This window comes from Podarcis vaucheri (genome assembly GCF_965113315.1).
Source record: "Podarcis vaucheri genome assembly, chromosome: 4".
In the NCBI taxonomy this organism is placed as follows: Eukaryota; Metazoa; Chordata; class Lepidosauria; order Squamata; family Lacertidae; genus Podarcis; species Podarcis vaucheri.
The window spans coordinates 16,437,989-16,455,773 of NC_138762.1; the positions used below are offsets into that span (position 1 = coordinate 16,437,989).

The following is a 17,785-nucleotide window of genomic DNA, read 5'->3' on the forward strand; positions in this document are numbered from 1 at the left end:
AACAACACTGTGAGGCAAGTTAGCTTGAGAATCATCGACAGGCCCAGGGTCACCCAGGGAGCTGCATGGCCAAGTGGTCTCCCAGGTCCTTCTCTGATATTCAAACCACTGCATCCAACTGGCTAACTTTAATAATGCTGCACATGTTCAGTAGGAAAGCGACCCTTATGGGCAAACAGCTTATATGACCTCATCGAGGGGATGCAGGTGGCGCTGTGGTCTAAACCACACAGATATTTTGGACTTAGAAGGTTTTAACAATGTTTTTGGGTGGCATGCATATTTGTGGTATGGCAAGGTTAAAGCCCATAAAGCGTTTAAGAATCATATTGTCAGGAAAGCATTGTTTAATGTTTGGACAAGATACAAAGACTTACTTGAAAATAAAACCCCAAGGTGGTTGTCACCAATGGAGGCGAAGGCTCTGAAAAAGCCCAATATGGAGGCCAAGTGGCCGAAATATTGGGAAATTTTGGAGCAGGAAGGAGACAAATTGAAATTGCAGAGCTTTGAGAAACTAAAAGATAAAGTGCGAGACTGGTTTCACTATTACCAAATAAGAGAGACCTTTAATTTAGATAAAAAAATTGGCTTCCAGGTGGAAAAATCAAAGTTGGAAACAGAACTGTTAGAACCCAAAACTAAGATCTTGTCAAAGATGTATAACTTGCTGTTGAAATGGAATACTCAGGATGAAACGGTTAAATCTGCAATGATTAAATGGGCACAGGATGTTGGTCATAATATTATGTTTGCTGACTGGGAACAGTTGTGGACCACCGGTATAAAATATACGGCATGTAATGCTTTAAGAGAGAATATTATGAAAATGATTTATAGGTGGTACATGACCCCAGTCAAGTTTGCAAAAATCTATCATTTGCCCGATAATAAATGTTGGAAATGTAAAGAGACTGAAGGTACATTCTTTCACCTTTGGTGGACGTGCCCAAGGATTAAGGCTTTCTGGGAGATGATCTATAATGAATTGAAAAAGGTATTTAAATATACCTTCTTGAAGAAAGCAGAGGCCTTTCTCCTGGGCATAGTCGGCCAATTGGTGCCAAAGAAGCATAGAACTTTTTTTATGTATGCCACAACAGCAGCAAGAATACTCATCACAAAGTATTGGAAGACACAAGATTTACCCACTCTGGAAGAATGGCAGATGAAGGTGATTGACTACATGGAAATGGCCAAGATGACTGGCAGAATCCGAGACCAGGGAGAGGAGTTGGTGGAAGAAGATTGGAAAAAGTTTAAAGAATATCTACAGAAATATTGTAAAATTTATGAATGTTAAATGGACGTTGGATGGAAAATAAGCGGTGTTGGTAAAAAGATTGATACGAATATGTAAATATAGATTGATAATGAGGGAAAATGTATTTTTAATATAGGTTAAGATCTTGAGTAAAGTTAAGGATAGAGGGTAAGGATTTGCTGAACTAAATATCTGAATTGGAATAGAAAAAGGGAGGTGTGAGGAGGTCAAGAAACTAGTGATGAAGTATAGGATATGAAAACCCTAATCTTTTTTCTGTTTTGTTTGTTGGTATTCTTTGTTCTTTTTCTTTTATTCTGTTAAATGTTTTTTTTTCTTTATTCTGTACCTTTATTAATTGTTCAATAAATATTACTTAAAATAAAAATAAAAATAAACCACTGAGCCTCTTGGGCTTGACCGATCAGAAGGTTGGCAGTTCAGATCCGGACAAAGGAGTGAGCTCCCGTTGCTCTGTCCCAGCTCCTGCCAACCTAGCAGTTTGAAAGCACACCAGTGCAAGTAGTTAAATAGGTACCACTGTGGCGGGGAGGTAAACGTCATTTCCGTGCGCTCTGGTTTCCATCACAGTGTCCCGTTGCGCCAGAAGCGGTTTAGTCATGCTGGCCACATGACCCAGAAAGCTGTCTGTGGACAAACGCCGGCTCCCTCAGCCTGAAAGTGAGATGAGCACCACAACCCCATAGTCGCCTTTGACTGGTCTTAACCGTCCAGGGGTCTTTTACCTTTTTTACCTTTACCATGACCTCATCACAGTTGGGGCAGTGCTTGCTTTCTCCTTTCTGCAGGCCCTGAACACTTTGAAACAGGATGGGGGTGACACTATTTTGTATATGCATTTGAAATAATATGTGTCGTTCCTCAAAACCATTAAGTTTCTCTCTCTTTACGGCGTTTCTGTGTTTTATAAGGGCTTGCAATTACTTTTCCTGGAACAGCACAATGGAAACAAGGTCTTGGGGAAGACCCTGCCAGGGCCAGTTTAAGAGATAGAACTTGGGTGAGGGGACCGTGCTCCTGTGTGAACTGTTAGGTTGCAATTTTTGCGATTGCGATTTAATTTGCATTATGTATGAAAACCCTCGCATAGGGACCCACTGGAAATCCCTTTGCTAGGGTCTTCCTTCCCCTCGAGGTGCCCACCTTGGCAGTTTCAGCCATTGGTATTGATCCTTATCAGTGGATCTGTTGTGATACAGGTGAACATTCAAACCGCAGGAGACGTGGAAAAGCATAATGTGTACAGAGGTATTCAGTCTTGTGGAGTGCAGAAGAAACAGGTTATTAGAGCGAGTGTCTACGTATATAGCAGGATCTGTTCCCTACAAACTAAATGCAGGAGGGGGATCCCCCATGGACCTTGCAGAACCTTTTCCCTCGGCTATTAATCCTGCAACAATTTTGCTCAAAGCCTTTCCGTTTCAAAATCGCTTTATTTATTTGCCAGCGCAGAGCAGCATTTTGCTTCCAATACATTTCCCGCCCCCCTCAGCCTGATCAATCTAGTGCCCCTTTCTAGGGCTTGCTGCCCTGAGGTGGAGAAACTCTAAATAATGCACAGATTGATCTTAAAGCCAGCCATATAAGCCACCCTATGCGTCTCTAATTGCCTTCAGCTAATTCAGGCCCTCTGTAAAGATGAACGGCCAATTCCTAAGATATTTTGGCTTTTGTGCTAGAGCGTATTTTGTTTTGTTTCTTTGCCTTTCTAGAGTTTTAAATAGTTATAAATTACACACACACACAAAAATGCACAGACGAAAGACTTTGGCTACTCTTTGGTATGCGACGTCAGGCTAATTCCGCCGCTCGCTTTCGAAGTCTTTTCAATTGCACTCAGGCCTTCCAAACAGTCCCTATTAAGCCCCGGGGGCTTTCAGCTGAAGGACTCTTTGTTGTATTCAAACCTCGTCCCATAGGGGTTGCTGCTGTTGCTCAGTTTGTGGAGGGCTTTCGAGATTCCACTGGGTCCGCAGCAGAAAACGCCAACCGTCTTCCTGTGGAGATCAAAAACAGGGTCACCCAAAATAAAAAAATTCCTTCCAGTAGCACCTTAAAGACCAACTAAGTTAGTTCTTGGTATGAGCTTTCGTGTGCATGCACACTTCTTCAGATACTTCAGATATTTTGTGTGCATGCACACTTCTTCAGAGGGTCACCCAACTCATCCATGATAGCTCAATACATTTGTATGCCTGAAGCAGAGCCCAGATTCCCTCTCCTCCCCCAGCTTGAAGACCTTAAAAAAGAGGTCAGGAACCATTTTGGCCCAGAGTGGTCCAGATCCTGATCTCCTCACACCATTGGCCAACTTTGACAGGTGGGTTTTGCTTGACAAAACTAATTTCATTGGCTTGTATCCAATGTAGTGCTAGATAACTCCTTCCATCAGAGCAAGGATTTCCACTTGCACAAATTATGATGATGATGATGATGATGATGATGATAATAATAATAATAATAATAATAATAATAATAATAATAATAATTTATTATTTATACCCCGCCCATCTGGCTGAGTTTCTCCAGCCACTCTGGGCGGCTCCCAATCAGTGTTAAAAACAGTACAGCGTTACATATTAAAAACTTCCCTGAACAGGGCTGCCTTAAGATGTCTTCTGAATGTCAGGTAATTATTTATCTCTTTGACATCTGATGGGAGGGCATTCCACAGGGCGGGCGCCACTACCGAGAAGGCCCTCTGCCTGGTTCCCTGTAGCCTCACTTCTCGCAATGAGGGAACCGCCAGAAGGCCCTCGGCGCTGGATCTCAGTGTCCGGGCTGAAAGATGGGGGTGGAGACGCTCCTTCAGGTATACAGGACCGAGGCCATTTAGGGCTTTAAAGGTCAGCACCAACACTTTGAATCATGCTCGGAAACGTACTGGGAGCCAATGCAGATCTCTCAGAACCGGTGTTATGAGTGAAATGGAACTTGCCCATCTCCTCCTCCTGTGTGCCCCCTAAATCTGTTTTGGCTTCCCCCCAACCAGCCCTCCAGAGCAGAGATTTAAGAAGGCATGGGGCACATGGTGGGAGAGATATAAATACATTATTATTATTTTTACAGTCATACCTTGGAAGTCTAACGGAATCCATTCCAGATGTCCGTTCGACTTCCAAGACATTCGGAAACCAAAGCACGGCTTCTGTTTGGCTGCAGTAAACTCCTGCAGCCAACTTGAAGCTGTGGAAGCCCCATCAGATGTTCGGCTTCTAAAAGAATGTTCAAAAACCGGAACATTCACTTCCAGGTTTTGATTGTTTGGGAGCCGATTTGTTTGGGAGCCAAGGCATTTGAGATCCAAAGTACGACTGTATTTTATTTATTTATTTTATTTTATTTTATTTCATAAAAAATCTGATTCCCTTTTCTGCACATTTCCCTTCCCTGTCATCTCTTTTGCGGTGCAGTGATCAGGACCGTGCCCACTATTCCAAGTGATAGGCCCAACTTTATTTTCTTCTTTCCTAACAATCTCTAGCATGAAATCCACCTTTCTCACAGGTACTGCATACTGAATCAAAGTTTTCACCGAGTTATCCCACCGCAGCCCCCAAATCTCTTATCTCAGCTCAAAGGGTTTGTTTTTAAGACGAGAGCAGGTGGCTGTCACACTTCACCAAACCTGTCCAGACAGACCTCTAGGGGGCCGATGGCAGGATGCACAAATTCGTGGGCATCTGTCCATCTTCGTAAGGCACGAGGCTTTCAGCCTCCCAAGGGGAGGCTGTAATTAGTTTAATTGGTCTGGTGCCCAAAGAAGCTGATCCCGGATTGACAGGACCCACCAAGGGTCTCCCACCTATAATCTCCCGTGGGAAAGTCACAATTAACCATTCTTTCAACACTGCCAGGGCCACTTCATATGTGATGACCCAGATATTTATGATGCCAGATGTTCTAATCACTTCCCAGGCATTAATGTAATTTTTCAAAGAAGACTAAAAAAACAACAACAAAAAACTCACCGACATCCTATTTTGCAAATTAATTCTACCTAAAATTGCAGACTGATTAGTGAGCTTTGGAATCACAGTTTGTGTTTCTTTCTGTTGTTATATTTTGCTGAATGCTTCAATAAAGGTGGTTGGCTTTTGTTTTGTTTTTAAAGGTTTGGAAGCTCATTATAGCTCTTGTTCTTTGCCAAAGTTCTGAGTTGTCCTATATCAACGTTATTCAGCCATCTGAGAGACCCTAGAGGGGTTTATCAATCATCCCCTCTTCCCAGGGAACTCTGAGAATTGTAGCTCTCCAAAGGAAATGGGGTTCTCACTGTCGACATGCGGAGGGCAGGGAGGCCAGCTGGCTAGCCCCAGCTGGGCCGTCTCCTTCCAGCCATCCCGCTAAGAAGACCATTGGCCTCTGCTCCGATGCAAATCAGAGACCCGGGCTTCAAAGCCAGGGCACACTATCAGCAGATCTCACTGCGCACACAGAATAGGCCTGAGGCTTGTCAAAGCATACTATAACTACAGATTTATCAATCATAAATCATGACAAAGAAACATGTCTCTCTCTTCGTCTTTTCAGAGACAACAGGAAAAGCAAAAGCTATAAACACAATGGAAGTTCCCAGCAAACTGTGCTGGAATGTAAACAGACATGTGAGGCAACAGTTCCACATGTCTGCTCATTAAGGTGGAATAGAAATCTCAAAACTCACAACAACTCTCTGTGTCCTGAACAAGCTACAGCTCCCAGAATGCTTTGAGGGAAGTAGCGGCTGATTAAAGTGGTACCACAGTGATTTAAATGTGAGTGTGGCCCAGCTCCATAGTGACTGGCAATGGCTCTCCACACCTTCAGGCCGTTATCACTACTAGCCTAATCTACAGATGGCAGGGATTAAATGAAAGATCTTCTACACACAAAGCAGACACTATGGCTCTACAACAATTGTTGCTTTGAGATTCTTCCTGTCGTGATAGCTGCCCCATAACAACATCGTACCAATGAAGTTCAAGCATATCAACTTAGGTGTTATCTACTAAACAAGACTCTTGGTTCATCTAATCCAAAATTGTCCCCTCTGATTAGCAGCCAAGGATGGGGGAGGAAGCTGATTCAGCCCGCATTTGAAGGAGAATCTATCAGTTTTGTGTTTTCCGAAACAACACGTGAATCGAAGCACAACTATCCTTTGAAATTCACTCTTGCCCAAATTTCACAACCAAGTTCTCCAACCAGACAACGTTCACAAAAATACCTGCGTCAGGAGAAAGTGCGCCTAAAAACGAAGATAGTACTAAATTAACACCCAAAAATGCATTATATGTGTACTTTAGCCAAATCCGTGTATGAACATGTGTTTGTTGGGCAAAATCTGTGCTAAAAAGAGATGAATGCTCGTGAGGATTTTTTTAAAATAATAATAATAATAATAATAATCACAAATTGCTGCAGGAAATGCAGATTACTGAATTAAGAGTGAAATAATGAGGAACTGAGATTAACAGACCCGTCCATCCCTATGGTCAGGCAAGGCCTTTCCTTCCTAGCAGCCCATGCTCCTATTATCTTGAAAAGCTAAACTGTGCCTTGGACATTCTGATTGCAATGCATCCAATATACTAATAAGCCAACTCATTCTCCAAGGGCTGTTCCTTAGATAACCCAAATGTTGCTACTGACACACAAGAGAGAGGTCTTTCCAGGCTCGTGGGAACCCCACGGTTTGCAGATGTACCGTATTTTTTGCTCTATAAGACACACTTTTTCCCTCCTAAAAAGTAAGGGGAAATGTGTGTGCGTCCTATGGAGCGAATGCAGGCTGCACAGCTATCCCAGAAGCCAGAACAGAAGAGGGATTGCTGCTTTCATTGCGCAGCAATCCCTCTTGCTGTTCTAGCTTCTGAGATTCAGAATATTTTTTTTCTTGTTTTCCTCCTCCAAAAACTAGGTGCGTCTTGTGGTCTGGTGCGTCTTATAGAGCGAAAAATACGGTGCCTTGAATGTTAAAAGTACTTGCTAGCTTGTCGCCAGTAGATGGCACACTTTTGCTCAGCATTGTTCAAATGAAGAGCAAAGATGTAAAGCCCTGCTAAAATCATGAAGGCATCAGAAGGAAAAGGCTGTGAAAGTTCGTACCGCATTCCATTTGCTGGTTGTGACGGAGTCGCCAGATTCTTCGTTCCTTGTGATGCAATGTGGCAAGAATTTATCCCAAGGGAGCTGTGGACAGGGATCTGTTGTACAATGAGCTAGCTGGGTTCTTAGAGGTGCCTAAACTGCGGTCCCTACATCCTCAAAAGTGTTACATTTTTGTGCCGACGAAAGAGACAACAAGAGGTGTACATCAAGGAGGAGATGAAATCGTCTGGTGAAATTGATTGGTAGCGGATTCAGGGTAGGCAAAACAAATCACCTCTTAAAACACCGCACAATGGACCTGTGGAACTCTTTGCCACAAGATGGGATGGTGGCCAATAGCTTAGGTGGCTTTTAAAGGGGACTGGGCAAATCCACTGAGATGGGAAGGGGTCAAGTGGCTTTTAGTTGACTCCAGGTTCAGAAGAAGGATGCAATTGAGCCCTAGTTACTATGAGGTCAACAGCAGAGAAAGGCATTAGCAGTGGGCGTCCCAGAACCATCTTTTTTTGCCATTGTTTGCAACAAAGCACTGTCTGAGCTTGGTATTTGCTCTGGCCCCCCAGGGCTGCTCTTATATTCCCATGCAGGGTCTATGTGTGCTTCTAGGAACAGACAATTTAGCAGCCCTCTGTCATTGCCGCTCTAAGCTGGAAGTGGGAAACCGACTCTGCTTCCAGACTTCTAGAGTGCCAATAACATCAGAGGCAGCCATGATGCCCTCCATAATAATAATAATAATAATAATAATAATAATAATAATAATAATTTACCATTTATACCCCACTCATCTGGCTAAGTTTCCTCAGCCACTCTCGATGGCTACCAATCGAGTGTTAAAAACAATACAGCATTAAATATTAAAAACTTCCCTAAACAGGACTGCCTTCAGATGTCTTTTAAAGATAGGATAGCTGCTTATTTCTTTGACATCTGATGGGAGGGTGTTCCACAGGGCGGGCGCCACCACCGAGAAGGCCCTCTGTCTGGTTCCCTCACTTCTTGCAATGAGGGAGCCGCCAGAAGGCCCTCGGGGCTGGATCTCAGTGTCCAGGCTAAACGATGGGGGTGGAGACGCTCCTTCAGGTATACAGGACCAAGGCCGTTTAGGGCTTTAAAGGCCATACATTCTGGACTAAAAAAAAGTCCCATCAGCCCCAGCCAGCATGGCCGTCGGTGAGGTCATGTGGGAGCTCTAGTCCACAGGATGCTACTCTGTTGCATACAGGTAAGCAGCCCCTTTTTCTTCAGCCCTAAATGTTGAAGGTGGATGATTTCCATTGAGACCGTGGGCTGGGGTGCAAGGCTTTCAATATGGCACCCGTCCCTTGCTACAATCTCAACCCTTACTGCCCACCTGCCCAACTCGGAAGGAGGAGAGGGAAAGACAGGGATCGTGTTATTTGGAAAGGAAAGTGTTAAAGCAGTTGATTCCTAGAGAGCAGAGATGGGCTGCAGAGAAAGTGCAAGTACAAGCAATACAGGTCACAAAGGGCCAAACAACCTACTGAACAGCTGTGCAAGGGAACATTTGCCCTCAGAGAATTGTGCCGCTGTTCCATTGTATTGAAACAAGTTGGATTTCCTAAGTTTTAGGGGCAGGAAGGGAAGCTGAACAGTAAGAAGACGGGAGGGAGGGCATTTTGACCACAGCACCATGCAGATACGCTGTAAAAGTGAGTGATCAAAATGGCTTTTCTACAGTAAAAACTCAGTTTAGAAGCAGCGGCTATCTTCAGAATTCTCAGAATTTTCATTAAGGCAAAAGTATTTCTTGAAAAGAAAAATAGCACTTTTTCTTTCTTTCTTCGGTATATTATTATTATTATTATTATTATTATTATTATTATTCCTCCTTTCATCATTAAGATCTCAGGGCACTTCACAGAATAAAGTACAGGATAAAAAGAAGTAAATAATTATAAAACAAAACAGCAAAACAATATCCCCCCTTCACACAGACACACTTAAAAGGCTGTAGAATATTAACCAGCCAAAGACCTGGTTGAAGAGGAATCTCTTTGCCTGGTGCCTAAAAATATATAAGGAAGGTGCCAGATGATCTTCACCTGGGGAGAGCATTCCACAATCAGGGAGCCACCACAGAGAAGGCCCGTTCTTGTGTTGCCACCCTCCGGACCTCTCATGGAGGAGGCATACAAAGAAGGGCCTCAGATTATGAATGCAGAGTCCGGGGTGGTTTATATGGGGATGTGGGTGGCTCTGTGGTCTAAACCACTGAGACTCTTGAGCTTGCTGATCAGAAGGTCAGTGGTTCGAATCCCTGCGACGGGGTGAGCTCCTGTTTCTCTATCCCAGCTCCTGCCAACCTAGCAGTTTGAAAGCACGCCAGCACAAGTAGATAAATAGGTACCGCTGTGGTGGGAAGGTAAATGCATTGTGTGCTCTGGCACTCATCACGGTCCTTCGTGTGCCAGTAGCGGTTTAGTCATGCTGGCCACAAGACCCAGAAAGCTGTCTGTGGACAAATGCCGGCTCCCTCGGCCTGAAAGCGAGATGAGCGCCGCAACCCCATTGTCACCTTTGACTGGGCGTAACCATCCAGGGGTCCTTTACCTTTGACCTTTTATGTGGGGAGAGGCAGTCCTTGAGGTGTTGCAGTCCTGAGCTGTTAAAATAGAGGACAGCACTGTTTGCCAGAGAAAATATGGCCAGATCGCTTAGCAGTCCTCCGGTGCAAGCCCTACTGAAATCAATGGGAGCCTTGTGCAGGGGATATTCCCAGTGCAATGCATCCTAAAATGATTTGGGACAAACCATCTGGCAGCGCAGAACCAACCCGTATTGCCAGACAAGGCATTTCAATATGGAAGAATGGAGCAAGACACCAAATCTCTGTGCATGTTATGAAAATGTATAAAGCTCCCACCGTCCCCAGCAGTTCTCCGGAAGACGAACTGTTCCGATTGTGGAAACTGACAGTCCTTTTGTTAAGGCCCCATTTCTCAGATGCGACAGATTTGATAACGCCAAACCATCAGGCGCTTGGGCGCATTAAGTCATTTCCATACAAATACAGTTTATTAAACTTGCCCAATTCCCTTTCTCCGAGATACTGCGGGAGCCGGGTTAGGAATCTCACTTACTGTCGGTTGCACTTGGCGATTTCATTAAACAGGAGTTTCCAGCGAGGCCGACCAATCAAAAGCCGGCGGTTCAGCACTTGGTATTTCTCGCCAATTATTTTCTGCAAGAAACAAGACATCCCCTTTGGTGCGCCTCGCACGACGGCTGCAAATCAATCACCGGCCACTTTGCACGTCAGCCTTGTGCATATAAGAGCAGCCTGGTAGGCAGCTCGATCCATTGCAAGCGCCTGCACTGGCATGGCTGGATTTGCAAGCGTGCATCTGTGCATGCAAAAGGATTGCTATGGGAAGTCTACAGGGTACCAGCGCCCCTGTGCCCTGGGACCCACCCTCTAACAAACACCCTCTGGCCCCATAATGGAATAAGAATCTAACACTTTTATGAATTTCAATAGAGACAAATATAAGGTTCGACACTCAGGCAGGAAGAACCAGTTGCAGAGTTATAAGATGGGGGACACCTGGCTTGCCAGAAGTGCACATGAAAAGGATCTAGGGGTCTTAGTGGACCACAGGCTTAACATGAGTCAACAGTGTGATGTAGCAGCAAACATAGCTAATGCTATTCTAGGCTGCATCAACAGAGCTCTAGTGTCCAGATCAAGGGAATTAAAAGTACCACTCTATTCTGCCTTGGTCAGACGACAGCTGGAATACTGTGTCCAGTTCTTGGCACCACAATTTAAGGAGGATATTGACAAGCTGGAAGGTGTGCAGAGGAGGGTGACCAAGATGATCAAGGGTCTGGAAACCAAGCCTTATGAGGAACAGTTGAAGGATTTCCATTAGCAGACAATTCATTTTTGGACAGAGAGAAATGTGGTGTTAGTGATGGGTTGGGCTGGGAAATCTCGTCTCCCCAGTAGCAACGGATTATCCACAGTGCTCTAGCCCTGCGGCAAGAGCCTCTTTTATGACCAGTTTACTTTCCAGTTGTCTCCCCAAGGCCCCTCTGCAGCTGGGCATACCTGCATCCCATCTGTTCGACTGAGGTAAAGTTGAATGTTTACAAAGTCTGGTCGATTTTCTTGCCAGAGCTGAAACAGGAAGAAAAAGGAGTAAAGTGTTTGTGCAGAGGGGAGACATTAAGTGAACTTGCGCATTTCCTCTTAAGCAGAAACAAAGATTCTCTTGCCAAATCCCCTGACAGAGACAAATATTTAACCCATCATGTCTCTGTGCCACATACTGGGTGGTATTCAGCTAAACTGGGCCAAAATGCCCTTGGACATTAAAGGTAAAGGAACCCCTGACCATTAGGTCCAGTCACGGACGACTCTGGGGTTGCGGCGCTCATCTCGCTTTACTGGCCAAGGGAGCCGGCGTACAGCTTCCGGGTCATGTGGCCAGCATGACTAAGCCACTTCTGGCGAACCAGAGCAGCGCACGGAAATGCCGTTTACCTTCCCGCCAGAGCAGTACCTATTTATCTACTTGCACTTTGACGTGCTTTTGAACTGCTAGGTTGGCAGGAGCTGGGACCAAACAACATGAGCTTACCCCGTCGCGGGGATTCGAACCGCCAACCTTCTGATCAGCAAGTCCTAGGCTCAGTGGTTTAACCCACAGCGCTACCCGCATCCCAGTTTAAGTTTAAATTAAAAGATTTGTTGAAATCTCATAAATGATAATGATGAATATGATGATAAGGATAATGACAGTACAGTGGTAGCTCGGTTTTTGAATGTCTCGGAAGCCAAACATTTTGAAAGCCGAACGCTGAAAACCCGGAAGTAAATGCTTCCATTTTCGAATGCGCCTCAGAAGTTGAACGGCTTACACAGAGTCTCCCCCCCAATTTTCTCTGTTGCATTTGCAGCCAGCCCTCTGCGCCTCAGTTTTCAAATGTTTCGGAAGTTGAACGGTCTTCCAGAATGGATTACGTTCGAAAACCAAGGTACCATGTTTGTATGTGCATGTTTGTATGTGTACACAGGAACTAAGCATGTTATGCATGTTGCTGTGTACACACACACTGCAAACCACCAGTATCTGCATAGCTTTTCAAAATACATGCTTAATTGCCAAGTGTCACCTAAATTCAATACCCAACACTCAGCAGGCTACCCCAAGAACAAGCGTTCTTTCAAAGACAGGGTTGAGGTTTCCTTCAAAACCAAGTCCAGAGAAATATTTTTTATTCCTCTTACCTTGTTATGCAGCTTGCAAAGCAAATCAGCAAACCAGCGGAACGACGCAATGTCCCTGCACACCCATACGAAGTAAAGCCTTCTGAGCTTGTAGTGTTCCCAGCCGTCACTTTTATGCAAAGGCCACGTTTCAGGGAGGAAGGAAGAAATGGCTAATTCAGAAAGCTGCACCAGCTTTGAGAGGCATCGTGTTTATGGCACACAGTTTGAGTTGCTGCAGTTCAACCAGAGGATGGGCAGAACTAATATGGACAGCTCTGCATCTCGAATGGGACTTCCTTTCCTGACTCACCTGTGCATGCAGGAGACAGAGGCTATCTATATGAGGTTCGCTGCCAAGGAACGGCAGACCAGAAACCGCAAGGCAGTTGGGGTCTTGAGAGTGGCAGAACCAAAGCAGATGCAACAACAGTGGTGCATGACCATTCCATGTTCTCCTCCTCTCTTCCCTTCCCTCCATCCCCTCTCTTTCACACTCTCTTCAAACTCGGGAGGTACCGATTGGCCATCAACTTGGATGGCTTTAAAAGAGGACAAACTGATGGAGGGAGAGGACTGTTGATGGCTATTCTCTGCCCTTCACAGCAATGTTTCTGAATACCACATGCCAGAAACCACAGGAGAGGAGAGTTTACAGGCTTTGATTTGACTTAGGGGAGAGGGAGTACCTCTGCTGAGGGAAATGTCGTGCTGCGAAAAGTGAGGTTACAGGGAACCAGGCGGAGGGCCTTCTTGGTGGTGGCGCCTGCCCTGTGGAACGCCCTCCCACCAGATGTCAGGGAAATAAACAACTACCTGACTTTTAGAAGACATCTGAAGGCAGCCCTATTTAGTGAAGTTTTTAATGTTTAAGAGGTATTTTAATAGTTATTGTTTAACAGGTATGTTAATATTCTGTTGGAAGCCACCCAGGGTATAAATGTATTATTATTATTATTAATATTATTATTATTATTAATGTTTGTTGCTTTATCGCGTTTTTAATATTCTGTTGGGAGCCACCCAGAGTTGCTGGGGAAACCCAGCCAGATGGGCAGGGTTTAAATAAATTATTATTATTATTATTATTATTATTATTATTATTACTCCTTCTGTGGCCGTTTGTTCACCTTTGGTCCCCACCTTGCACTCAGCTCTCACCTGTGGCTCCTTTGCACCTGTCGCCTTCTGCACTGCCCCTCCTGTTTTGTTTTGTTTTAAAAAACCCTAACTCATAGTTTTGAAATTCTAGAGACAACCCCGTTGTTAGGGGACGTATCTAGGGGGGAAATTCTAGTAACTCTTGCAGCAGGTGGGAGAGAGGAAGGCTTTAGTGCGACGAGGCTTACATACAGCAGGGTGTTGAGGATCGACGCAAACGGAGTCACCCCGATGCCTCCAGCCACACAGAGGCTAACCTCGTAATGGAAACACTCCTCAAAAGGACTTCCGAAGGGACCGTCCACATACAGCCTGCAGAAGGATGAGAAAAACACAGTTTTGAAAATTAACACCATCATCATCCTGTTCAAAAGAGATCATAATATGGGAAACATATCTGGCACCAATACTGTCAGTTTTTAGGCACCAGGCGAAGGCATTTGTGTTTGCCCAGGTTTGGGGTTTTTAGAATGCATTGCACTATGATTAGTGATCCATATTTGGTGGTCCTCTTTTGTGGGGTGGGATAGTATCCCCCCATTTAATTCCTGCTTTGGCTGGATGAGCTCCTTTAGAGATTTCTATGTTTATTCTATGTACCTGGTTTTATAAAAGGCTGGAGACCTGGTTGATATTTTACAACTTTGAGACTTTTTTGTGGGGGAGAAAGCAATGAATGAACACAATAAACAGCAATGACAAGGGTACATTCCAATTATAGTGTGGTTTAAATGAAATCTTTTCTAACACCTTGTGTCCAGAGCGGTTTGACAGTCAATCCCTCTCCCCAGGGAACTCTGGGAATTGTAGTTCTGGGAGGGGAATAGGAAGCTTCTCATTGCTCTCAGCACCCTTAAGAAACCAGACCTCCCAGAATTCTTTGGGGGGGGAGCCATGACTGTTTATAAAGTGGCATGATATTTTTTTAAAAAGCACAGTGAGACCAGAGCCTCTTCTGTTTTGTCACATGCTTTGGGGCCCTTTAAGATCAGCTGAAAGCCTACTTGCCTGGCCACTGTCTCACCAGAGTGGTACATAACATGGCAGGTGTATGGGAATCTTGGGTGTGAGCTAAGAAAAATCACTGCTCCATCTCCAACATTGTGAAAGATGATGCTTTCAGGATGGGAAAGGTCTGCTATGAAGGTAGAAGGTGGGTAGTTATTTTTTGACACCCAGTAGGTTCCGTAGGCTTCCTGCATCACTTCCACCAAAGCATGATTGTCTCGTTATTCCTATTTTACTTTTACTTCTGCTGGCTCCAGCTTTACTACAAACTAATGGAGTGTACAAATTGTTTCCTTTGAACGTCTTCTTTCAAGGCAAAGGAGAGCCTGCAGAACTTTCTACTCATTGGTAGGTTTTCCTTCTTTTATAGATCTCAGCGACTTTAAGGTATGATGTCTAACTTATAGCAAAGAGACCTGCATAAAACCCACTTGAATCAATTTGCTTCAGACTTTATTTTCATATGCATGGGTGAATTATATTTTACTGCTCTTTTGAAAAAAGATGTTTATTTCTTTTCTCCAGGGAAGAAGCAGTCTCAGAGGCAAAGGCAGCAAATTCCTCATCCGGGGTGAAAAACGCACCCTTTTCGCCCAAGGAGTTTATAATCTCCTTTTATTTCTTTTGGACAGAATTGGGTCTGTTTGTAAGATGTTCTGCTTGCTTTTTAATTTGCAAGAGGAAAATAAGGACTTCAGAAATCAGTCGTCAGGACTAAAAAGAAAAGCAAAAAGCTCTTTAGGGATTTCTCTCTTTTTGTTTGTTTCCTGTAGAGATAATTAAATGTGTAACACCACTGCATTTATAGCAGGGTTGAAGAGCCTGTGGCCGCCTAGGTGTTGGTGAAAAGGGCTGGTTTTCAACATTGTGTGATATATCAACAGCTATACTTGGTGATATACCGATATATCACAATATCTAAAATAAGAATGGAGCTATGTTGAGGCATTGGCTGGCTTCATGGTTGTTCATTATGATTTTTGCGTGCGCGCACACACACACACACACACACACACACATAATGATTCGCCATATATGCCAGGTCAAAAAAACATGAAACTGATATCACAATAAGGGCTTCAAACCGTTTTTGGACGATATATCGTTCAGCCCTAACACATGTCATGATTCATGATATATTGCAATATATTACTTTAAACCATGGGTAGGCAAACTATGGCTTGTGGTCGGATCTGGCCCAATCGCCTTCTCAATCCGGCCCACAAATGGTCCGGGAATCAGTGTGTTTTCACATGAGTAGAATGTGCCCTTTTTTATAAAATGCATCTCTGGGTTATTTGTGGGGCCTGCCTGGTGTTTTTACATGAGTAGAATGTGTCCTTTTATTTAAAATGCATCTTTGAGTTATTTGTGGGGCATAGGAATTTGTTCATATTTTTTCCCTTCAAAATATAGTCCGCCCCCCCACAAGGTCTGAGGGACAGTAGACTGGCCCCCTGCTGAAAAAGTCTGCTGACCCCTGCTTTAAACAGCCATGTCTTTCCGCAAAGTATCTTGGGATTGGTTGTTTCTTAAGGGTTCCCAGAGTTGTGAGGAGATCTCTATTGCCCTCCCTCTTCAAAGGGAACTCTGGAAGCTGTAGATTTGTGTAGGGAATAGGGGTCAACCATGCCATGAGCTGTCAGCACTCTTAGCAAACTACAGTTCCCAGAGTTCTTTGGAAGGAAGCCGCGGCTGTTTAAAGTGGTATGGGCCACTTTAGACCCTTCCCTACTTCTGTTGCCAGTATTTGCTGCACTATTCAACCGCCTTCCTCCAAAATAAATTGGGAGATGTTTGGCATTAGCCAAACGTCAGCGCTGCTTCCATTGCTTCTGAGATCCACAACCCAAAGTTCAAGGCTCCATTAGCCTGAGGATGCTTTGTCCCGTACATTTCATTTTCTAACAAGCCAAGGTCAGCCCAGAGGCCAGCTTGCAATGATTACTGCTCGGGTGAAGGATGATTCCTTCCTCCAGCTCCACAGAAAGCCAGGCAGACTTTTTCTTCTCCTTCTTTACTTGGAGATATTGTAGCTGGTGACCCAAGCTTCAGGTCGGCTGCTATTGCGCCACAAACTGGGCCTCACTGTGTGCCTGGAGGCAGAAGACTGCGCCTGAGTAGACTGTTTGTTTTATCTCGTCACTGAGCAAAAGACTCAGGTCGGCAATTAGTGTAGAGGTTAAGCCACCCTGCCGAAGGCAGAGAAGGAGAGGAGCTAGAAAAGGCCACCGCTAAGCGGTCAGGGTTGCAGAGCACTGTCCGTAAGAGGCCAAGCTAAGACAGGTCTGACAACTTGAAGCCCACTAGTCATTTCATGAAGGCCTATTCAAGGGCTTGGAAGATCTTCCAGCTTTTGCTGCCTGGCAAGAAGGACAGATGAAGGTGGTGGTGGTTACTGAGAACCTGGATGCACTGGCTGGCAATAATGAATGGGCAACAGGCCATGCTTAGAATCATAGAACTGTCGAGTTGGAAGGGAACCCAAGGGCCATCTAGTTCAAGCGCCTGCAATTGTGCTGGTCCCGGGGGGTTACCATGCAGCGTTGTCCGAGTCCAGTCTGAGGTCGAGGGTGTGGTATGGGGGCTGTCCGTCAAGGCTGAAGCTGGGTCCAAGGCAGGGAGTCGGATGAGGTCAGTAACTCTGGCAGAAGAGCAGTACAGGGTGCTGGCAGGAACAGGTTACCAATAATGTTGCTCCCGCAACCTGGGACTGGGCTGGCTGGGCTTTTATCTGCCCTGAGGCATAGGGCGGCCCCGGTCCGCAGGTGACTCGCCTCTCCTGGCCTGGAGGTGAGCACTCCTCCTGCGAGAACTTAGTTCCCTCCGCCTCTCTGCCCTGAGCCTCTGCAGCTCAGGAGAGACTGGAGGGTTACTGGACCCAGAGGCAACCTCACCTTCCCCTGACGGGGCTGAGAGTGGAGCACCTGCAGGCAATGAGTCCTTGATCACCTCCAGAGCAGATTGAGCTGGTGTCTGCTCCTGAGGATCTGGCTCAGGTG

General features: G+C 45.1%; 1 protein-coding gene and 1 long non-coding RNA gene across 4 annotated transcripts in view; both read right to left on the reverse strand.

Annotated features, from left to right (window-relative positions):
- The window catches only part of LOC309530691, a 228,983-nt gene that overhangs the window by 42,219 nt on the left and 168,979 nt on the right, over positions 1–17,785 (reverse strand). The gene's annotated exons all lie outside the window — the stretch shown is intronic.
- Positions 2,699–17,785, reverse strand: part of NOX4 (NADPH oxidase 4) — a 104,587-nt gene continuing 89,500 nt past the window's right edge. For 2 of the 3 annotated variants that reach the window (XM_082219354.1, XM_082219352.1), the window contains exons 14-18: positions 13,968–14,087; positions 12,636–12,744; positions 11,412–11,522; positions 10,483–10,583; positions 2,699–3,282 (exon numbers count right to left, since the gene is read on the reverse strand). In XM_082219354.1, coding sequence (XP_082075480.1) covers positions 3,162–3,282; positions 10,483–10,583; positions 11,412–11,522; positions 12,636–12,744; positions 13,968–14,087 — 562 coding nt within the window. In that variant the 3' untranslated portion in view covers positions 2,699–3,161. The remainder of the gene's footprint in view (positions 3,283–10,482; positions 10,584–11,411; positions 11,523–12,635; positions 12,745–13,967; positions 14,088–17,785) is intronic. The other variant, XM_082219353.1, reaches the window with a different exon arrangement.